Genomic DNA, 24661 nt, shown 5'->3' with positions numbered 1-24661 from the left:
ATATCTTACGTGAGCTCTCCAGTTAAGTTTTTCATCTATTATTACCCCCAGAAATTTATTTTCACTGACTCTTTCAATATCAACACCATTTATTTGAATCTTTGCATTTGTATTTAAACTACTATTTCCAAATAACATAAGTTTAGATTTATTCAAATTTAATGATAATTTGTTTTTATCAAGCCAGAACTTCACTTTACTTATTTCATTAGTCATATCCTCCAATAAATTCTGCAGATCATCACCAGAGCAAAAAATGTTTGTATCGTCAGCAAAGAGAACCATTTTTAATACTTTGGACACTTTAAAGATGTCGTTAATGTACAAGTTGAAGAATTTTGGACCCAAAACTGACCCTTGGGGTACACCACAAGCAATGTCCATACATAAGGAGCAACCACCATTTATTTTCACAAACTGCTTTCTGTCACTTAAATAACTCCGGACCCAATCTAAAACTACCCCTCTGACACCATAACGTTCCAGTTTTCTTATTAATATATCATGATCTATAGTGTCAAATGCCTTTGTCAAGTCTATGAATAACCCAGCCACATATTGCTTTTTGTCTATGGAATTTGTGATGTATTCTATTGAATCTAATAGTGCCGATGATGTTGATCTGCTTGATCTGAATCCGTACTGACTCTCAGTGAGTAGTTTATGTTTATCTATAAATTTTTCCAGTCTGTTTTTAAACAGTTTTTCAACTGAATCAACTGATCTCCGGCAGGGATTGACAGCGGTGGAGGATTTCACTTTCCTCTCTTAACTTCCTGTCAAAGCAGCTGAGCAGCAGTTGCCAGCTACAGCATCCTGCTCAGCGTGACTCACTGTTTGCATGTGGAGCACCTTTAACAACAACCTACAACTGAGACAGCTCACAAGACCTGACGTGAAATCATAATAATGTCTGCCTGAATGCTGATGACCTACCTCTTCTTTTATTAAACTGTAGCGGCGTGCTTGTAGCCCTCAGGGTCAGATCCATTTATATCTTACCATAAATTCCATTCATCGCCTTATCAGAAATATCCCTGCCACCGTGTGTGAATGCAGCATTGCACTGGCATTCAGCGGAGGATTTAAAAAGCCCACGTGGCATGAAAGGTTTTGTTTTGCCAGCTGGACATTGCCTAAAAGTTTCAGGTAAGTGTGTTGCTGTTTCTCACCTTCACTGCTGCACTTAACAAAAGTTTCTGCTTAGCTCTGTGTGGCTGGACTAAGCTGCTATATTTTGGTAACAGGAACCATATGAGACTGACAGGAGCGGTGGAGTATGAGATTACAGGCTTGAATAGGAAAATATACAGCAGCATGAAACAAACAAAACAAAAAGACAGTGGGATGGGAATGGTAAGACAATGGAAAACACTTGGCTTAGGAACAAGGGATGAGAAAACATGGAAACCTCTCAAAACATCCATAGAAAGCTAAGAAGAAAAAAAAAAGATGGGAGAGAAAATAAAAGGGGGGCCGAGGAAAACAAGCGCTACACTCATCTTTAGGGCTGTGCTGCTGCCTAAATAAACTGCTACCAGGATTTTGGAGGCTCAGTTCTTGTGTAAAAATAGATTTCCAACCCAGATATGAAGATAATGTGTGATAATACTGACTTTAACCCCTTAACACCTAGTGCTTTATATTAGATACATGAGTTTTTGTAAGCGTTTGAGGCTTCTATCATTAGTTTAAAATTTTCCCCTGACAATTCTAAATAAATTGTAAAATAAATGTCAAATTAATATTATGTTTTTGTCAAAAGGTCCAATAAACTCTCTCACTTCAAAATTTATAATTTTCTGGGAATAGTTTTGGCTTTAAAGGGTTAATCCATTTAAGGCACTGAAAGGGGTTTTCATACTGTTCCCCTGTTATCTCCTATTCTGCAGCTGAATATATTAAATTGAGCACATCACAATGTGCAACTGATGGCACTTATTCTCCAGCAGCATCATTTACGAGAGACAGAAAAGCAACAAGACGCCTTGACTTTAAATCAGCAAAAGCCACGATGGAAACATTTGTTTGTTCTTGAAAATTATTCCTTTACCTACATTACTCTGATGTTTTAGAATAAAAAAAAAATCATGTATTTATTAAACTTTCAGTGGAGCTTAACACATTTTTGCTTAAATAACAGTCAATTTTTATTTTTTACTTTTTCTTCATTCATTTGCACAGTGCAAGCTGTGGAAAATTTTATTTGGATTTCTTTTAAATTACCCAAAGTCACACACTACTAAAAAAAATTTCTTTCCTGTAAAAACTTTAGTTTGTACCCCTTAAAACACAATGAAATCCCATTTAATTCTAGGAGAATTACACTTTTGTGTAATTAAAAAATAATCTGTATTAATTTGTGTAACACAATTATAGAGGCTGTGCTTTTGTACACAGAAACAAAGGAAGCCTGTATTTTAATTTGCCCATTTGACATGTCGGTGCAAATTGACAATATTCCAATGTGAGCAAAAACATCAAGTCATGGGACTTATAAACATATACAGACAAAGGACAAAAGGTGTTAATTGACTGTTTAGGATAATAAACACCCTGTTCAGTAGTCAAAACCGCAAAACAAGGCAAAAAAATTTTGACTTTCTAAGCATATTTTCAGAAAAGCAAATTGTTTGTCTTTGCATCCACAACTGAGCTTATTTGTAACAAAAAAGAAGTTTTTCTACCATATTTATAGCACCTCCCCTTTCAACTGAGCCTCTGTGTTCTATGGCCCTGTCTCTATTTCACCAATATTTGCTTTATTGCTAGAGCTGATCATGATTAACAAATGATTTTAGATAACCCTTTTGAATATTAATCTGTCTGTGGGTCACATTTTATTCTGTGTTTTTTAGTGTTTGTGTTGGAGCTACAGTGTGTGATTGTTTTTGTAAAGACAATTCAGTCACTCTTACTCACCCCATCCAATCAGGATATACCACCAGAAGTATTTCCTCTGTGAGACGAAGGTCAGAGCCAGCAGTGTCTGCAGATACATGCCCTCCACCAGCAGCCAGAAGTAATTGGCCAGGATGCTGAACTGGAAGAAAGCCACGGCTGACTTGCACGCTTTCTATAGAGAGGAAACAACAAAACAAAGTTAGAAAAACTGGATGTGTCATCATTTAACATAATAATACATCTTTTTGTGTAATAAAAGGGAAGGTAGTGACAAAAAAATATTTGATTCTTCTTCTACTTTTGCTATAACTTCAACTGAAGTCAATCAAGTACAAAGAAATACAAAATAAGCACCAAGGAACTCAAACCAATTAAAAAAAAGACAAAAATAAACTACCTAAATAGTCACAAAATCACAATTTGAGAAGACTTGCAAAAGAAATTAAAATTTATAAAACAATAAAAAAAAGGAACACAAAATTAGCAAAATCTAGAGATATAAACCAACAGGAAGATGTGCAGTACATAACCACAAAAACACACAAAAGTGTAAAACCAGCACCAAACAATAAGTGAACAAAGATAAACAAAAAAAACCCCACAAAGATACACAAGAGAATAAAAACCAAAGATGACAAAAAAGCAATAAAAAGCATGGACACCAAGACCAAAACATGTAATAAGGAACAAACACAAAGGCTGTTTTTTAAAATCAATTCATGAAAAAAGAAACAAACCTTTTCTCCAAATCCAACACACACATGTGCAAAAAAAGCATATTCAGTACATTCTATATAAGGAGATCCTGATACAAAATATATACAGGACGGAAGTGTCTGTATTCCTGTTCACTCTATAACCTTCTGACTTCCAGCACATGAATGAATCGTGCCACCTGCAGAAGTCGTCTAATGACACTGCAGTGGTTGGGTGTATTAGGGACAGGGCTGGAGTGGGAGGTGATGAAGAGCTATGTGTAGTACTTTGGCGGAAAACCACCTCCTTCTGAAATTCAGCCACTCAAAAGAGATAGTGGTTGATTTCCGGTGACTAAGCCAATTAGCATGATGGGTGACTGAAGCAGTGGACGGCTACAGGTAATAGGGTGTTCACATGAATGACAGATTGGATTCTATTTTTTGAGGAACCTCAGTTCCTCCAGTGTTTGAGGCAAAACGGCAAGACCAATTTTTAGCAGCAAGTGCTGCTGTCTGCTTGGAGGGGTGGCATCTGTGCCAGAGATGCCAGCAGGAACAACAAATTCATCAGTGGCCAGAATCTGGAGGCGTTTGAGTCACAGAGGGACAGGAGGGCATTGACAAACTATTGTCCATCATGGACACACCCACTCCATTTCACACTACAGAGCCAACAGAGTTCGTTCTCCCTCAGACCCCACTAACATAAAGACCACTTCAGGAAATCATTCCTACGGTTATACTTTCATCTATCTATCTATCTATCTATCTATCTATCTATCTATCTATCTACTGTAGATTTAAACCTATATTTTCTCATTTTTCCAATATAAAAAAAAAATCTTAAATTGTTGCTAAAAGATTTCATCAGTCTAATGAGAGTATTTCCCTCTCATCGTTTTGCCACGTGTCTTCCCCTCCTCGTTCTCTGTTTCCACTGTTAACTCAATCACACAGCATGTGGGAATCTATTTTGATGCAAACATCAATTAGAGCCCTCACCGTGGACATGGAGCAGTGGTCCAGGGTCTCATCAGCAAACAGCACGGTGTCTTTAATGAAGACGGCACTGGCTCTCAGGATGAAGGAGGCGAACAGGTTGATGTGGATGTAGTTTCTGGTGCAGCGGAACTTCCTGCGTAACAATAGCGTAAAGCATACACTGCATGTAAATTAATATTTCATAAGGCGGAAGAAGAAGGTAAACAACTTCATGAATTTGCATGTGTAAGATGATTCATAATCCTCTGTACTACAAAGGCTCTTTGAGGCTTTATCATCTGAATATATGCATATTTATATATGCATAGACTCAATACTTGAAATGTGCAATTCACTTGTATTTTTATTTTTTATTCCTATTTATTCTATTTATCCCCTTTGTATATTTTATTTATATTTGTCTCTGTATTTATATATGTGTGTGTGTGTGTGTGTGTGTGTGTGTGTGTGTGTGTGTGTGTGTGTGTGTGTGTGTGTGTGTGTGTGTATATATATATATATAACAGTTCTGTAACTGTAACTTTGGTCGTTGCTGTGCTTTTTTTGGAAGTCGAATTTCCCAGAGGAACCCACCCGAGGGATTAATAAAGTTCTATCTTATCTTATCTCTTATCTTATTTTCCTAAAATTATAAGATGCTGTCCTAACCACACAAATCCTGAATGTGTCTGCATCATAGAAATTTCCCCTTTTATTGGCCTTTTGTGGGTGCAGATCGTGGTGTGTGCCGCTCTGGTCTAACCTGAAGGCTGCGAACACCACGATGGCTGTAATGAGGGAGATGAGTGACGTGGCGTAGCCTACGGTGTAAACCTGTCTGAAGGTATAAAGGTAACTCGTCTGGAGACAGGAAAACAGAGAAACCGTTAGTTTAGAAAAATATCAAAATAAAAGTCTGAAGCTGTGAGTCTGACTCAGATTGCTGCAACTTCAAGGGTTCTTTCTTTATAAGATTCATGAATGAATAATAATTTGTTTAAGCTTTAGATAGAAAAAGCAGTAATTATGCTGAAACACTGAAAAAGATGTATTTTTAACTGTGTGGTTATTTAAATATATAAACAATTTCAGGACCTGTAATTTCCCTTGAGTTGTTTACATTTATTCCTGGAACAAAGGTCCTCACAGCTAACTACAAATAGGTCTGACATAAAAAGGAAACAGCGATAGAGGAAGCAGAAACAATATGTTCATCCTTCATTGACTGGCATGATTACAACCACATGTCCGTATACCTCGGACTCAGGCTCGCTGTCATCGCTGAACGCGCAGGCCTCCTCATAGGGTGGATACATTTCCGACCAACCGTCAGCAGTACAGTTCCTGTAAACATACCCTAATGTGGGGAATCCAAAGAGAGAACGCAAGGAGACAGTTAATTTCAAGTGTTTCAATCGCACAAATATATGAATGTTGTTCTTTTATTATTTTTTGTGCCCTTCCTGACACAACCCCAAAAGGATTGGTGTTTCCTTCCAGGAATAAACCGGAGGTCTTTTTGTTTGCAAGGGGAATGTGCAAACCACTTGGAGCCACTTTTTCTGTCTCAAGAATGAAAGCGGCAATTTCAGTTCAGTTTATGGGTCGCATAACCACTGCATGGGAACCTGTAAATAACACCTTCAAATTGTTTCTTTCTTATAAAGACATATAACTACCTGCTGAAAATGTTCACATGTAATGCACCATGCATTTGCAAAACATGGTGATGAACACCCTGAGATCTCAACAATGTTCAGTCAGTCTCCTGACCATGAGCTTTCAACACGATGCTTGGGTGAAACTGCTAAATGCCCTCTTTCTCTATAATTTTGGCACTTTTCAAATCCCTCCAGTGGGACAGTCTGATGGGCTAGTTCTGACCTACAGGCTGTTTGTTTGACAGCCTGGGTTTAGAAGCTCAGTGAACCTTTTTGTTACACCAAGTGTCCTTTTCTGTCTTGGTTTTTAGTCTTTTCATACATTTTACAACACAACTGACTGACAATACGAGCTATTTTAAATCTACCTGAATTAAAATGTGTTATTCGCATCCCTTTTTGTTGTGAAATGCTGTTGAAATTACACTCTGGCTCCTTTGGTCGAGTTTAACTTTTAGGATTTTTGAAAAGTGAAGAAAAAGGTGTTGTATGAAACCTACTGAAACCTACTGAAACTCTGCAGGTATATTTTCCTTTTTAACTTCAGGGCTAATAACTGCTACACCATTATCATCTTTTAATTTCTTTTTCTCCATTATATTTGAAGCAAATCCTCTACTCAGTCTATTGAAGCTCACTTTGGTCTCTTCCAACCTCTTTTGGAAATATCTGGTCCTTTATTGTCTAAAGTCTCCACTGTGCTTTCTTCTGACAATATATCTGTTGTTCAGCACAAAGCAGCAGTTTACAGTGATTTTTGACTAATGACACCAAAAGCAACACTGTGAGATGGAACAGAAGTTGCTGGCTGGACAGTTAAACAATATGCAGAACCTCATCCATAATCTCAGGGCAGCCTATTTTCACACTGCAGCAGTTTTTTCACAAAAACATATCGAAGAGACGTACTTTAAGTAAATGATATGCTTCCCGGCAGCTGTGTAAAGGGGGAAAAAATACGAATATTTAGAAATTTGCAAAATGCTTGTGAAACCATGAGCTGATTAATTCCTTTGTAATTAAATATTGAATCATAATTGCTTTACAAATCAATCAAAGCAATTTTCCTGTAGACTCCTGGTGAAGCATAGGGCCACAACAACACCACGCCAACGGACTCTGTTCTGGGCCGTTCTCTTCAGCTGGGTCCACGTCATTCCGGCGGCCTTCACTTCGCTCTCGACAGATCTTCTCCACGTCTGTTTGGGTCTCCCCACTTTCCTTTTTCCTTGTGGGTTCCAGTCCAGTGCTTGCTTTGTGACGTTGTCGATTGGTTTTCGAAGTGTGTGGCCTATCCAGCCCCATTTTCTCTTCTTGATGTCTTGACCGACCGGGTTCTGGCTGGTTCTCTTACACAGGTCTGTGTTCGAGATCTTCTCAGGCCATCTGATGTTGAGGATGTGTCGAAAGCACTTGTTGATGAAAAGCTTACCCGGCTCGCTGAGGAGGCAGAAAAGACTGGCCTGAAGATCAACGTCAGAAAAACAGAGGTGTTGCGGCTGAACAACCGACAAGAACATCCACAGCAGCTACAGGGAAAACACTTGGTGGAAACTGACTGCTTCATCTACCTAGGAAGCATAGTCAACAGTGATGGTGGCGCAGATGAAGACAAATCAACAAAGCAAGGCTTGCATTCAACACCCTGCGACCCATCTGGAACTCCAAAGCCTTATCTCAGCACATCTTCAACACTAATGTGAAAGCAGTCCTCCTGTATGGGTCCGAGATGTGGCGGGTGACCAACACCACTACCAGCAAGATCCAGATTTTCATCAACAATTGCTTTACACGCCTTGTTTTAACCTACAAGCTTTAAGTCATCAGTCCGGTACACTTGCACCAGTATTTCTTCTCTGAGACTATTTCGGTCCATCGTGCTTTGAGTCAAAAAACTTTTTATTCTTTTATGTCCACTGACGTCTGCTTTTGGTTAAAGTTCATTTGGATACAGCGGGTGACAGGAGAAATTCATCTGGTATTTGTGGGACTGTGTATTTAAATATCTTTGCCAGAGATAGCGCATAGGTAATAGCAGAATTGCTGTTTAGCAGAACAAAGATGCATAAAAATAAATGACAGGAGGGTTTTTTTCTTTGTTCGTTATTTCCTCTGAGCAAACAGAAACCGACTGGAGTCCAAATGCTGCAAACTGTGCAGCTGAAAGCAAAGCCTCTTGTTTGTTTGGGTGATCAGCAATTCAGATCATAATGAGCCGTTATTTCCATCAAGGTAAAGGAGGAAAGAGCATTACTCGTTAATTAATGTGGCTTTCCCTCCTCTAATGGTCCTGTAACAATACAACAGACCAATATTGCTGTCTGTGTGCGTCATTTTAAACGTTTACTTGTTGTCCTATAAGGACCAGTTTAATAGTCGCAAAACATGTAATTGTTTTAACCAAAGAAAAAGCTAATAAAAATCTTAATGTGGATATATGTGCATTATTTACACACGTATGTGTAAATATAAAAATTGCTAAATGCAAAAGCTCATTATTAAGAAAGAATTTATTTCTCATGGTGTCACAAGGACTTTCTTTGAGGAGACAGCAGCCGAAAAGGATGTCAAATTGTGATGAATGAACCCTGCAGACAAGATTTCAATCCACTTCTGCCAAAAACATCCTAGAGCATATTATGTGTGTGTGTGTGTGTGTGTGTGTGTGTGTGTGTGTGTGTGTGTGTGTGTGTGTGTGTGTGTGTGTGTGTGTGTGTGTGTGTGTGTGTATTCTTGCCAACAAACATACATGAATACATGCTATGATTCTCCAGCATTGACTCCAGCCTGCTTTAGCTCTGCTGATTATCCAGCAGAGCTAAAGCTAATACTGGTGCGACAGCACAGCATCCAAGAATCGGATTTTTACATTATATTATTTTAACAATGCTGGTGATCAGATGATTTGGCTATGAGGATCTGTGCTTTTCTGTGTTCACTGAGGCTGGTGCAGGAACCAACCTTGATTGCTGGAGAAATGCTGGAAGACTTCAGAGCAGGACAAATTGACCACCTGCCCAACCTCAGCTCGCAGCCAGCACCCGATCTCATCCCATTCTGTTTTACATCCTGCAAACAGAGACAGAGGGAGAAGCAGCAGAAAGTTATTAATAACACTGTCACAATGCTGACAGTATAGACATTCAGGTGCTCAAGATTTAGTGCAAAATCCAGCTGCAAAGCTGAACATCTCTTTTGTCAAGCTTTAGTTAGAATAACTCTACTTCCACAAACCGCATCCTAAAAGTTTGTACTTATATTTTAAACTTCATAGGTAATTAGAACAGGTTAAATTCACTAAATTTATGCAAACATTTACAGCTTTACTTAGTGGCTTTCCCAATTGCAATTTTTACAAAATGTACAGTACTGTTCAAAAGTCTTAAGCTACCCCTCATATGTTTACAAATGGGAAATAGGTGCAGCCTTGCTTATTTTGCAAGGTGAAGATCCCAACAATCAGTCAGCCCCTTATGAACAAGCACAAGCGTCAATGGGAAGGAAAAACTCCCTTTTAACAGGAAGAAACCAGAAGAACCAGCCTCAGGGAGGGGCAGTTTTATCAAGTTTATAAAGTTTTATGACAAAAGAAAAGTTTTAAGTCTAATCTTAAATGATATGTGGCTTGAGATTTGTATAACTTAACTATTAAAACACGACTATTCTGAATGTTACTTGAGTATATTTTCAATGCTGGACTTTTAATTAATTAGCTTCAGCTGATTAGCTCTGCCAATCTGTCACACCAATCTGGAAAAATAGCAACGAATCACTATTCCATTCTCTCTCGTCTTCAGGGCTCAGACTGTGAAACAGGAAGCAAACTTTGTTTTGAGTCTGAAAACCTTCTCGTGTTTTCTGATAGTGTGTGTGAGTGTGTGTATGTTTGTGTGTTTAGTCCCCATTGCCGCATTTGATCACAAATACCTCCACAACTATTAAACTGACATTACAGTTTGTTTCAGACATTTTTGTGCCATTCAGGATGATTCGCAATTACTGTGATGATCCCCTCGCCATCAATCACAATCATTATGTTTCAAAGTTATTGTCATACGCACAGCAGAGAAACATGTTTCCCTGTACAATGAAATGTATGCTTTACTGTCAACAACAGATGTCAAACAGAACAATCCACATATAAAATAGATAAGTAAAAGAAATAATCATTTAAAAACATTTTTTTGAGAAATACAGTAGAAATACTAGATATGTAAATAATATATTTACATTTGGAAAAAGAATCTGAGCTCCAATAAGCTATGTAGATATTACGCTATATGCTACATCAGTGTTTGTATTATCTCTGTTAAAGTACCAACATTATCTGGTGTCTTTATGTGCACCACGAAGGAAAAATGAGATCTAATGCTTTTCAGTCGTCCGTCAACAGCCTCAGCATCTCGCATGTTTATGAAAGACTGAGTACATCTCAAAAAGCCCTGAACTCCAGCAATGTTATGAAGAGTTCCCTGCAGCGTGACATACATCCTGCTGTTTTATTTATGAAGAACGGAGCAGACGCATTTAAACCTCAGGCCTTCATGTGCAATAATTACAAGGAGGTATTTCTGTAGTCTATTGATACTAGATAGTGGAAAAGGGGTGGGATTAAATAAGCTTATGCTTCTTCCTGCTCCTTTTTGAACATGGACGTTATTTGGAGTTGTGGTTGCTCGTTTTCCTTTTGTTTGCTTTGTTCATTTGTCTCTTTTAAATCTATTTTTTTTTTTATACTTTTTCAACATGTTCAAAATAAAGATTCAATCAATCAATCAATCAATCAGTACATTCAGGTGACCTGATTGCCAAGTCACGTATTCACTCTCGTATAATTAAAATTGGGTATTTATATTAATCCTGACCTAATAAATCCAAAGTGATGCATAACACCAGCTGACAAGTCCCGTCCACAGTCTTGTAGCTGTGATTGGCCCACATTAAAAGCTTTCACTTTTTTTTCCATCAACTACATTCTATATAAACCGCGGATTACTCGGTTTAACGGACTAATTCATTTTTCACTGAGTTGACAGATTTGACAGGAGAAAGTGGATGATTGGATGGAGTAGCTTGTCTGATCAATTTTAATTGTGCTGATAAACGGAGCGTGTACTGCACCAAATATCTGCAGTAATCTCAGATAAATGTCAACAGCAGTGATGAATTAAAAAGGCAATGTAAGCAGATATTTTTCTTCATTTACCCCAAAGGCTGAGGTGAGATCAAAATAAATGTCAAATACATTTTAAGCAGGAAATCTCTTCTCTGAAAAAAAGGAAAAAAGTATCAAATCCTCAGGCACCATAAACTTCGAGGAACATAAAACAGTTTCGGAGGCTAGAGTGATTTCTGAGTAAAACATAAACACAGCCCGCCTGCATCTGAAATGGAGATTACTGCTCTGCACTCGGCAGGATGTTGGTGAGGCAAATTTTGTCCTAGTGCTGCCATTCATTTGATTGTATTTGTGACCCTTTATGTAATAAATACTTTCTTAACTGGTGACTGAAAAAGGGAAAAGTATACCAGAGGCTGTATGTGAGAAAATAAGCAGTAAGTCACTTAAGATATAATTTTTTATTGCCAAATCTCCAAGTTGCTCTACTTTCTCAAATCTGGTGACTCATTTCAGTGAGCTTGTTCAGTTTGGGGTTTCATGTTCTTTCCTAGAATTGCACTTTATGATAACCTAGATATATAAAAAGTAATATAGCACATGATGTAGGTCCGATGGCCTTAAGATACCATTTGAGGCGCAGACGGATTGACCTTATGTCCACTTGTGAGTGGGTTCTTCAAAATAATACCTTTTCAGGACAAACTAAGTCAGGAAAAGATGACAGCTATGGATGCATGTTTTCCATCTACTATACATATCTGTTATTAGGAAAATGGCAGAAACTTAACATTTTCCAAACAAAAAACTGTGCGGTGCAGAAGACACAACGATGATATGTTTGTATTTGTCAAGCACAGAAAAACCCTGAATGAAAATCTGAAGTTCAGCTTGGATTATTACCTACAGGCCATTAACTTTTTGGATGGATTTCAGAGGACAACGAAGGATGCCTGCAAACCTAAATCATCAGAAATAGGACTATCCGAAACCCCATGTAACATGCAGACAGTTTTCATTACCTTCTCATTGAGAAAATCTCTTTTAGGATGTGAGACTGAGACATTCTGATCAGGACTCCAGAATCCAGTCTATGAGCAGCATTTCGCACAGATATAAATCTCAGGTGTTCACACTGGCTCATAACAAAGTTTTATAACTCGAGAGAAGCAAATTGATCAGCTCTAAACCAAAGCAAGAGCAAGCTCATAGACCTTACTTTGCCGCATGCTACAGCATCAAAAAGATTAGAAAGAAAAAAAGGGAAACTGCTGAGAGTAATAATACTTTATGAGAGATTTTTACTGAACTCCCAGGAATCCGCTTCAGACGCACGGCAACAATCAAGGACAAACTAGTCTGGGGGCCTCTTTCTGCTCCAAACCAGAAAATTGGAAGTTGTTGTTGTGGTAATTGCAATTAATGTGAGAACCTGATGAAAACTGACAATTTTAAAGATGTGTTTATTATTAAAATCTGCCCTAGCACCAGTTTACAAACTGCTGATTAGTTTATTCTTAGTTTGTTCCCAGAGTCTCTCAGTTCTCCCTGGATGACTCCATCAGGGTTTGTTTTGTGCCTGTTTGTTTTTGTTAGTGTCCATGGGCGGGACCCATTTAAAAACACGGTAAAAAACAAAAAGATGATCCAAAATCAGGTCATTTAAAAAGGTAAAATAAGACTCTAGTCTAGTAGTTTATGTCATGGTCCGTGGGAGCAGTATCTGGGGAGTGTTCGTGTTGCCTCAGTGGCCACGCCCTCGGGTTGGACCATCAGCATCACACCTGTATTCCATCCCAGGCAGCAGGGCTATTTCACCCAGCGCGGACGGCTGATCCACCCCAGTCCGTTAGTCACTCTTGGTAATAACTTGGGTCTCCTAAGCTCTGAGTTTTTCAGGCATTTTGTTACCTGTGTTAATATTACGCCCTCCTGCCTGTTCTGCGTGCAAGAGAACTCCCTCGGTCTCCGTCTTTCCCTGCTAGGATTTTCCCACGGACACTCTCCCCTCCGAGCCCCACGGTCTGACTCTGATTATAAGCCGCAGCATTCTAATTCTTCTTTAGTTTTGACTCTCCGTTCTCCTGCACCCAAGTAATTGTTTCCCCTTTCTGTTGCATCTTCCCACGATCCCGATCACGGCTTCCCAGGGCATTTCAGTTCCCGGTTTCCTCAGCTTGAGTTATATTCTCGTTCCCTTGGTTGTTCCTGGACATTTATGTTAAAGAAATAAATCTGTACATAGTTCCCGTGAATTTTGTATTGAGTTTGCCTTTGGGTCCCATCTGTGAGTGTAAACCTTGGTTCCTGACAGTTTAATCCATTTAAAATATTTCTCTAGCTGGGCCCGCGTCCCCATTTTAGCATTTTTTAGTAGATAAAGGCGAATGGCTTAAACATGAATTGAGCTGCAGTTCAGGGAAGTCCTCTGAGGGGACTTGCGGCAGCTCCCGGGCCTGGCAGATCCCCATGTACTAATGAGAAGTGAAAGAACTGAAAAACGGAGGGTGGGGCATGAAAACGAGAACGAACAGCTTGTAGAACTGAGTGGTCATATATAGATGAGAACCGGAAGGGGCGTGTTCAGAGGCGTGGTCACACTCCTGAAATTCAGATAATTTATCTCCAAGTAAACTTTTCCTTATTTTTCCCACCTTTGTGATTTCAGGTAACAAGCAGGCAGAAACAGTAAGGCAGCCTGTGGGATTACATCAGAGAACAGTTGAGAAAAAAGAAACCAGTGTATGATAGAAAGCTACTGAATTATGTAAAAGTGACAAAGGGCAGCAAAGATGTATGTAGAGAAACCGATGAAGCTAATGAGATTTCTACACGTACAGAAACAAACGCTTGTTTCTAAAGGTTATTATGTATCAATAGAAACATATTTTTACCTATTACAAGAGCAGAACTGAAAATTATTATGCTCATTAAAGAAGCATTACAAATTATCCTGTTGACTAGACTATCAACATCCTTTTTCTCCCTCCTGCCTTATCTCCCCCCCTTCTTCCTCCCTGTCCTCCTCCATATGTCCCTTCATCCCTCACTCCCTCCATCTTCTTCTTTATCTACTCATTGTGTTCTTAATGTTAATGTTGCTCATTTTTAAAAGAATTGTGTATATTTATTGCATTTTGCTTGATGGTTGTGTGATTTCTGCTGACTGTACAACAAATTGCCGTTTAAGGACAAAGATTTCCTTCATCCTTGACCCCCTAGCTTTCTCATTCTTCTCAACCTTCCTTTCTCGCTTCTTCTTATCTCCCTCCCTCCCTGTCCCCTCTTCCCTTCCCCCCGTCATCTTTTTCTACAGTTCTTCACTTGATGTCTTCCTACCTATCTCCCTCCCTGTTCAACCCTATCTCTCTCCATCCTCTTTCCCTTAATTTTCTTCCATCTACTTCCCTCTCAGTCTTCTTCCCTATCTTCCTCACTGCCTTTCTACCCCCATTTATTCTGTCCCTATCTTGTTCCTTACCTATTTTCCTCCCTTCCTCTCAATCTTCCTCTTTACATTTCCTGTCCATCATTATGTTTATCCTGGTCAGCTGTTTTTCTCATGTGTCTCCACTTCCCCTGATCACCTCATGTGTGTATTTAAGTCCTTTGTCTCTTACTGTTCATTGTCAGGACGTCTGCCAATTTGAATGAAGATACAGAGAAAGGAAGGCTGAGAGTGTCATGGCGGGGTGCGCCGGTGTGATTGTTAGAGTGGACCCAAAAGCAGACACTGGAGGAAGGAGCTGGTTTGCAAACAGAAGATAGGGTAGCTGAGAGCCTTTATTGCATCAGCCCTTATTTATTTATATATATAGATATCTCTCTCTCTCTCTATATATATATATATATATATATATATATATTACATTTTATTTAAAAATAGCGCCTTTCAAAGCTCCCAAGGACACTGTACAACAGATAAAAACACAGAAACTGGAAATATACACAATAATAAGAATAATAGATAAAAGTTAGAGCATACAGAGGTTTAAACATAACCAATTTTAAACAGATGAGTTTTGAGGGTGGACTTAAAAAGAGGGAATGAACTAATATTTCTGAGGTCGGGGGGTAAGGAATTCCAAAGTCGAGGGGCAGAGCAACTAAAAGCCCTGCCCCCCCATTGTAATCAGACGAGCGGAAGGAACAGAGAGAGAAAGAGAAGATGAGGATCTGAGGCACCAGGATGGGAAGTTCATCTGTACTAAATCGGAGAGGTATGGTGGAGAGAGAGAATGAATAGCCTTAAATGTATAGAGGATTATTTTAAAATGGATGCGAAATTTAACCGGGAGCCAGTGAAGCTGCTTCAGGATTGGGGAGATGTGGTGGGTAGAGGAAGTTCTAGTAATAATACGGGCAGCAGAGTTCTGGACACGTTGGAGCTTGTTAATAGATTTTTGTGTAAGGCCAAATAATAGTGAATTACAGTAGTCAATTCGAGAGATAACAAGGTTATGGACGAGAATGGCAGTGGCATGAGGAGTGAGAAAAGGGCGGAGGCGATTGATATTACGGAGTTGGAAATATGCTGCACGTGTGACATTATTGATATGTGAATTAAAGGATAATGTGCTATCAAGAATGACACCCAAGCTTTTCACAGAGGGAGAGATAGGGACCAGTGAGTTATTGATGGTGAGAGAGAAATTGTTAATTCTGGATAGCAGTCGTTTAGTGCCGACCAGGAGAAGTTCTGATTTATTGCTGTTGAGTTTAAGGAAGTTGGAGGAGAACCAGGAATTGAGTTCAGCTAAGCAGAGGATAAGGGAGGGTGGAGGAAGAGTAGAATCGGGTTTGGTAGAGAGGTAAAGCTGGGTGTCATCGGCATAGCAGTGGAACTGAATATTATATTTACGAAAAATATGTCCGAGTGGAAGAAGGTAAATGATGAAAAGAAGGGGCCCGAGGACAGATCCCTGGGGCACCCCAGTAGATAGAGGAGAAGGCTGAGAAGTGAAGGATTTTAATTGAATGAACTGAGTGCGGTCAGACAGGTATGATTTAAACCAGGCTAGTGGAGTATGAGAGAGACCAATAGAAGCTAATCTGCTAAGAAGAATGGGATGAGAGATGGTGTCAAAGGCTGCACTCAGATCAAGGAGTGCAGCCTTGATCTCTCTCTCTCTATATATATATATATATATATATATATAGAGAGAGAGAGAGAGAGAGAGCGATATATATATATATAGAGAGAGAGAGAGATATAAAGATATATATCTATATATATAAATAAAGGCTGATATAATCTTCATTATATAGTAGATTAAACAGCTCAGCACTCAGTCATGAGCCCTGCAGGTGATTTTTAAGCAGTGTAGTGGCTGCTGACATTTATGTGAGACAGAGCAGTGACTCTGTCAGAGTGAAATTCCCATTTTCTCTCTGTGCCTCACTTCATCTGTATAAAGCCACCATGTCTAATCCATTATGATAATGTTTTTCTGTCCCACAAAACCAACTGCACTCATCTAATCAGATAATCCGCAACCCGTCGTAACCCTGGGAAGCGATAGTGAAACAGGGGTGCATTCGCAGAGACCCCTGGATGGTTGGACTGTGTGGCTGTCAGGCTGACTCGGTCTGATGTTCCTGAAGTCGAGGATTCAGAAATGACAAAGGGGATTGTGTGGAGGGATGCTTCAAATCATCTATCATCTCACTCAGTGTTTGTTCAATGAGTTGGTATCTCATGGGTTGGCGCTATGAATTGTGGGGTTGTTTTAACACAGCAGGTCACAACCAAACACACAGACGATGCATGTTTTACAGTTCATGTCTTCATCTGTTGGCTCCATTATGACTAGAAGTGTCAGTCTTTCTTTGGGATGAAATAACTCAAAACCTACTGCATGGATTGTCTTGAAAATTGTATGCAGACACTGAACACTTGATGTCCACTGGATAATTCTGATATCCGTACTTTTCTTGTACAGCCACATTTTTGGTCCCCTCTCTGTTTAGAAAATGCAAATGCCTTAATAAAGCTTAGATGCAATTCTGCACCTCTGCTTTAGTTAATTTAATCTATACAGAAGTTAGTCCCTGCCACCACTTCTAGCTGCTTGTTGGTATGGTGGACACTGCCCTAGTCAACAGTGAGAGGAGAGGAAACCTCAGTCCTTAATTTTGAACTAGAACATATGAAACACCTCTGTGGTGGACTGGCGCCCTGTGTACATCTCCCCTTGCCCTTGGCAGCTGTTTTCCCTTTGCACTACAACTATATAGTAGGGCATATGAAAACTTTCCTGCCCAGCTCTGCACCGCTCAGTGAGCTGCATAGTTAACCTCATCCTGCAACTCCCTCTTTCAGCCAGTTCATGCTCAGCTAATTCAGCATACCTTTGATCACTCACTCACACTTACCTTCTGCAACCCACAATCTCTGGGCAACCCTAATTAAATGTAATTAAACCGCAAACCTGGTGATAAACTGTTCTCGTCTGTACCACAATCTTCTTTTGGATCCCTTTGGCTGTCTGTGACAGTTCCAGGATAAAGCTTGCATGCTTTTTGCAATACTTAAAAGCAAAATAACCATAATTAATCTCATTAAAGACAAATATGTGCAGCAAAAAAATTAGATTAAAAAAAAAAGCTTGTTATGTCTCCGCTAAACCAGCTAATTATAAAAGAGCCTCTTCTCCTCTCTCATGGCTTTCCATCCACACTAAGCCAGAATTAATCACAGCCTGAGAAACAATGCTTTTCAAACCACTCCCTATCAAGAGCATCTTGTTGTGAGGGGGGTAAGATCTACTGTGGATAAGGCGATTAAAGTAAAGTTCTGAGTAAAAACAATGGTTACATAGTGGGTACAAGCTTGCAGTTAACTACCTGCTGGGGTTAAGCTCGAAATAAAAGATTTATACAAGGACTAAACTGTCATCAAGGATTAGGAAAATGCATTCTCCAAGATTGCAGATATTTCTCACTGATTATAGACAAAACTGGATCCTCAAATTTAAATCTGGTGAGAGGGAAACGTCTTCTTAAGCACACTGTATGTGGGAGGATTGTCATCAGAGAGGTCTAATCCTTACAGAACAAAGAGAACAGTTACAAAATAATTCAGTTTCATGGCAGAGAACGAACAAACCCAAACCGGAGTCCTATCTGTTTTCTCAGCTGCAGCATTGTTGACAGTCAAAAAGAGAATAGCTGAAGGGAGACCTGATTTAATTATTGAATTTCAGGTGCAGAGCAAAAATGATCTGGCAGCTTGTAGGGTTGAATTTAAATCAACTTACTACAATATAAAGCGGCAGGTAAATTCATTAAAAGTCAGACATATCTAATATTAGAGTGCACTGTATGCCGTTGGTTGTACCTGTACCACGTATTGAAAGCTCCATATAGAAACTCTATGAAGCTGTAAAGGTGAGAGGATGCCAAAATGGGAACCAAATGTGCTAAAATTGCTGCTTTTCTAAAGACTTGGTGCACGATGACAGTGTGAATTAGGACACTGGCATATCCTGACACAGTGACAGCACGTGGGCTTACTATACACAGGAAAAAACAGATGTGGATGCTTTGAAGTGCACCCACTGCCAATACTACATTATAGCAATTTAGTAATGAAATGCATGAATCTACTCAAATATTTATGTATGTAAGTACAAATTTACTTTATTTTTAACCACTCTGTACTTCTACACCACTAATTTGCATAGTTTTGCAATATGAAGTGTCTTAGATTAAAAGAGAAAGACCACCTTGGAATTGAGCAGGAAGCCTAAGGGTACGTCTTTCGCCATCTTACAATGGTGTAATTGCAGGCATTCCACAACTCTTTGTAAATGGTACTCATGGCCATTGATCAATGGTCATAACAATTTGCATGTTAATGATCAAGAAACTGACCTCTCAGCCGATTGTTCATTCACTGGTGCTAGTTTCAGTCATTGTGCAAATGTACTGTTTATAAGATTGGGGAAACCCAGGCTAAGACTGAAGAAGTCACTTGGATGAGTGACAAAACGTTTCTCCCACTGAAAACGCTACGTCCAGATGAACAGAATCAACCTTTTGTCTTAAGGTGACAGATGTGGATTGTTTCGGTATAAACGCACTATATCAGATAAAAGTATTGGACCACACCTCTTAATTTTCTAATTCTGGTGTTTTTCGTCCCATTACCACATTCTAAAGAGCTTATCAATTTGAGTGTGGTACTGTAACAGGAAAAGTGAATAGAAAAGCCAGATTGTGAAATGACCTCTGACTTAGATTTTCTATAATCAACTAACTGTAAGGGATATTATTGCAAAGTGGAAATGTTTAGAAAAGCAAAAGTGACAAACCAAGTAGAGGTAAATGCTGGGTTGGCCAAGTGCTGAGCTGCAGAGTAGTAAAACTCCCCAATGCTTTGCTGACTCGACTGCAGAGCTCCAAACATCCGCTGGTATTAACATCAGGACAAAACCTGTGCACTGGGAGCTTCATTTCATGGGTTTTGAAGGCTGAATTGCTCCTGTAGGTGCAATGTGTAGGTTTGCCCACTACTTTTGACCATGTAGTGTAAAAAAAATTTTTAATCCATTTTACTTAAAAAGTCAGTGGTTCACCATTTACAGTTAGCTCCATAATTTCTCTGTAAACCACCACAATGGATTTGAAACCAAACAACCAACATGTGGTTGAAGTGCAGACTGCAGGACTTAATTCAACAGATTTAAAGATTTTTGCATTAACTGTTTAGGAATTTCAATCATTTTTACACACAGTCCCCCATTTTCAGAGGCTCAAAATAAGTTCAACAATTAACTGACAAGCAGTTCCATGGCCAGATGGTGCCTGTTCCCTCATGGAATTTCATGATTATTGAAGCAGACATGATATCTGAAGTGTTGACTTTGTGTTGTACAGATTTTCAGTGTACTTTGAAATAGGAGGCCCAAAGACATGTTGGTGCAATTGACCATTAGACTGAAAAAACAAAATAAACTAATCAGGAACAAATTTAGGAGCGGCCAAATCAACAATCTGGTTCATTCTTGAAAGGATTTAATGCACTGACCAGCCCAACAACTTCAAAAGCCCCGAAAGACCAAAGAAGACAACTAAAGTGAATGATGGCTTATTTCCATGGTTAAGAAAAACAACTTCAAAACCTCTAACCAAGTCAAGAACACTCTCAAGTGTACAATCAAGGGACACCTTTATAAAAAGAAACAGAGAGGGCCAGGAGGGCCAGATTAGATTCTGACAGAAACTATCTGAAAGAGCCTGCACGGATCTGAAAAAAAATCTTCTAACAAAATAATGGGAAGAGAAAAGTATGGAGAAGATCATAAACAGCTGAAGCATCCAACATTAATGTCAAATATGTGGATGTGATATTATATCATGGGTATGCATTGAGCTGGATCATAGTGTTTAGTGATGATGTGAATGCTGATAGAAGTAGCAGGATGAAATCTGAAGTGTGCAGGGCTCTGCGCTTTGTTCTGACTCAGCCAAAAGCCTGGTAGAGGAAATATAGTACTTTGTGCTGGATCTACAATAGAAACAGTCACAAAGATTTTCATCTAAGTATTAAAAACAATCTTTATATTTAACATGCTCCTGGGTGAGAAAATCTACCCTTTTTTCGGCTGTAAAAGGGTAGATTGCCTACTCTGGGTTGGAGAGTTTTAGTACTTCAAGGTCAAAGGAGGCATTTGACTGGGATGCTTCCTGGGCACTTCCTAAATGCAGACCCAGGATGGATAAATGGATCGTCACTCTCTATGACAGCTCACTTTTCACTGCCGTTAAGTGTGGCCATTTGGAACAGTATGAAAACCTTTTGATTTTCAGCAAGCTCTGACAGTGTGTTATACAAGTTAGTTTAAGCATGACACTGCCGTTAGCTGCAGCTTACAACTTACAATCCTGTCCTGTCCATGTTTCTCACAGGACTGTCAGAAGACTGCAGACTCTTCATTCTGTTCCATATTTGTTCCCACAGGCCTTTTTAACAGGTCCTTTGAAGTGTATATGCACCAAGTTTTATATTAAGTTGTTTACCTCAAGCTGTTTTGTGTTCCTCATACATGTTGTGTTGCTTCCAACTTCAAATTAAACTTTTGCTGTCTCTCAAGTGGTGCAATAATAATTCCCATAAGAGAGTTCCCGCTTGGAAGTGCTTAAACTTAGATCTCTGAGCTTGAGTCATACAGACACTGAGCCTGAGATTAGAGGTGTCAATGAAAGAGGCACAATTATGTGATCTATGTTAAGGATTTTTGCATTTGTCCTCATTCATTCATGTAACAAAAGCCAGAGCGAGTGCAGCCAAAACCCCAAATTATGGAAACTTATACTGTTTCTGACATCTTTGTGTTCAACTGCAGGGGGAATTGCAAACAATCATCTCAGAAGCTGAAATGTTTTATTCCCCAGTGCTTCTGGAGTTCTATAAACTGCTAGAGTTTACAATTAACTGAAATGTCGAGAGGTTGATGATTTATTTTAAACGTTTCCTTTCAGATCAAAGGGTTTTAACCCACACTGAGCAGGGATCTATTCTTAGGCTTTGATTAACAGACATCTCCAGAGTATTATACACTTAGCCATGAATGTCACCCCATTTAGGATTAACAGTGACGTATGAAGTAACTTTGGACACAAATGAGCGTTTCCCGAGCAGCACTGAGGCAGCAACTCGATAACATCTTCATTTATTATACAGCATGAATTGAACTGACTTCTCAGTGTTATTAATGTTAATGTTTATTGTGCAAACAGATGTTTTTTGGTTTGTTTATTTGTTTGTGTCTTTGTCTTTTTTGGATGACTGTACACATATGGTTGATTATGATCACATGATCATATTTTGCAATAGAAACTTTTGACTTACTACTTCTAGAGCAGGACATACTGGAGTATATTTATGAAGAACAAGTACTTTGGCCCCAGATATGGTATTTTAGAAAACATGAGTATCATGGTCCTGGGTCGGTTGGTTTCTGTGTCTTACCTGTGTTCCACGTTTAGTTACTCTTGTCTCAGTGTTTCTAGTTCCCTCTGTTCCCCTGGTCACTCATGTCTCCATGTCTCAGTTTCTAGTCCTGTCTCTGTTTTCATTCCCCCAGTCATACTGTTAAAGTGTCTTGTCTGCATTCACATATTTGTCATGCTTCCTGTTTTATTTTGATAGTCCTTATCCCATGTGCAGTATATTTAGTTTTGCTTCCTGTTTGTCTCATTATGTGTGATTATTCCCAGCTGTGCTCTCCTCCTGTGTTTCGTTCCCTCATTACCTTCTTGTGTATTGAAGCCCTGTGTTTTCCTCTGTCTGTTGCGTTGTGCCCTCTTTGCTGTGTGTTTACTCTTTGTCTTAGTTTTCTAGCTTCCCAGTGTTTAGTTCTTAGTTTGGGTTTGATTATTTTTCCCAGCAAATAAAGCTGCCATTTTAAGTTTACTTTTACGTGTACAAGTTCTGCATTTGGGTCCTTCATCCTGCCAGCCACACAGTTTACCATGACAATGAGTGTATTCATTGTTATGAGACTGCTTTTTAAAGCGACTTGAAAATTAATCTATTGATTGAACACACATTTTTTTTTTCTGGGTGACATATAACAATGCTTGCCGTAAGTCTGAGTGTGGTTGGGTAAGTAGGATGCCGTGGCAGTGGCAAAAGTTCTAATTCCTGGGGATGGGAATCTTATAGAGAACTGGTTCCCAGTAGTTCATTTCCTTGGAATTGTTATTCTGCTTGCCTGCTCATCCTGTTCATTGGTTCCAACTGCACTTGTGCTACAATCAGCTGATTTCACTTAGTGTGTGGGGGAGGGAATTGGTGATGCAGCGTGGATATGGACATTTTATTTATATTTCATTGCACTATAAAACAAGAGCGAAATGTTAAACGGAAAACTGCATCCAGGACAATAACAGCTGCATTATGTTGCTAACACAACTTTGTCTCTTTGTAAGCATCTGCACAGACAGCATGCTAATGCTAAGCTAGCCAGTAACCCAGAATAATGTTAAAGCTAAGTGAATGCCTAACCCAGCCCAACAGCCAGACCCTAAACTTCAGCAGGTAGCAAACTGAAGCTTGGCTGTAGCCCGCATTTCTACCTGTTCATGTTTCAAAAAGTAGAATCACTCTGGCCACCGTGTATTCAATGGGATATGGATTTGTGTGTGACAACTTGAAGACTTTAGGTTTTTATTGTTAAATTAGGAGATGATGCATTTCAGGTCATTTTACAGAGAAATGCAAATGTAATGTAATGAGTAGTAATGAGTAGTTATTTCTCCTTGCAGTACATAAGAATCAATCAGAATCAATAAAGAATCAAATCGGTAAGTGATGTCGATAATGACATTTGAATCACTAAATTTCCATCCCTACTAATCCCACATCAGAGTTTTCTGTGTTTACTTTGTAATTATACTGATATGTTCAATATTAGATCATCTTCAGCAATATTTTTATCAAAGATTCAAAATGTGCAGAAGGTTCATTGTTAAGTATTCTGAAACTGAAATTCAGTAAAAGCATCATCAGTTGCAAACAATCAGTTCATTTCTGAGAGAAAGGAATGGTAAATGGACTGATTCTTATATAACGTTTTTCTACTCTCCTGGAGTACTCAAAGCGCAACATTCACTCATACACACAAGCACTGTTGTCTATGCTTTGTCAGTGCTTCCTAACTAACATACATTCATACGCATTCATGCATCGGAGAGCAAGTGGGGGTTAGTATTTGGCATGCAGACTGGGGGAGCCAGGAATCTAACCACCAACCTTGCAATCAGTAGATGACCTGCTGTACCTCCTGAGCTACAGTCACTCCAATCCAGCGGCTGGATCAATACAGAAAGGGATTGATCTCATGTGTATTTGTTTACATAGTTTTTTGGTAAAATCATATTTGTCATTTCAATCTCACAAGCAACTCATTTAATGCCTGGCAAGCTTTGAAAAAAGAAATAATAAGGATAATAATAAGGAATTAATGAGGACTGCTAGACAGCCAGATGATGCAGCTAACTTGGTGTCACTTGAATGAATTCTTTTGAGAGATCCTCTGTTCTGCTGACTTAGAGATGCATAAAAGACTGACATATATTTGATGCCCTTGCTACAGCATTTGAAGATATCTTCTTTTTCTTTCAACTGCTCTCTTTAGGAGTCGCCACAGTGGATAATCTGCCTCCATCTCACCCTATCCCCAGCATCTTTTTCTGTCACACCAACCCTCCACGTTTTCCTTCACTACATCAATGAAACTTCTCTGTGGTTTTCCTCTTTAACTCCCTTTCTGGCAGCTCCATCCTTAAAA

General features: G+C 39.1%; 1 protein-coding gene across 2 annotated transcripts in view; it reads right to left on the bottom strand.

The window, feature by feature from the left end:
- The window catches only part of LOC308412552 (pituitary adenylate cyclase-activating polypeptide type I receptor-like), a 51243-nt gene that overhangs the window by 21454 nt on the left and 5128 nt on the right, over window positions 1-24661 (bottom strand). For both annotated transcript variants that reach the window (XR_013974596.1, XM_080907005.1), the window contains exons 3-7: window positions 9206-9313; window positions 5840-5940; window positions 5347-5444; window positions 4605-4737; window positions 2923-3076 (exon numbers count right to left, since the gene is read on the bottom strand). Coding sequence is in view for 1 of the 2 variants with exons in the window: in XM_080907005.1 (XP_080763131.1) it covers window positions 2923-3076; window positions 4605-4737; window positions 5347-5444; window positions 5840-5940; window positions 9206-9313 (594 nt within the window). In the remaining variant the exon portion in view is untranslated. The remainder of the gene's footprint in view (window positions 1-2922; window positions 3077-4604; window positions 4738-5346; window positions 5445-5839; window positions 5941-9205; window positions 9314-24661) is intronic.

This window comes from Rhamphochromis sp. 'chilingali', assembly GCF_963969265.1.
Source record: "Rhamphochromis sp. 'chilingali' genome assembly, chromosome: 16".
In the NCBI taxonomy this organism is placed as follows: domain Eukaryota; kingdom Metazoa; phylum Chordata; class Actinopteri; order Cichliformes; family Cichlidae; genus Rhamphochromis; species Rhamphochromis sp. 'chilingali'.
Note: the sequence above shows the minus strand (reverse complement) of the source record. Positions and strands in the feature narration are given on the sequence as shown.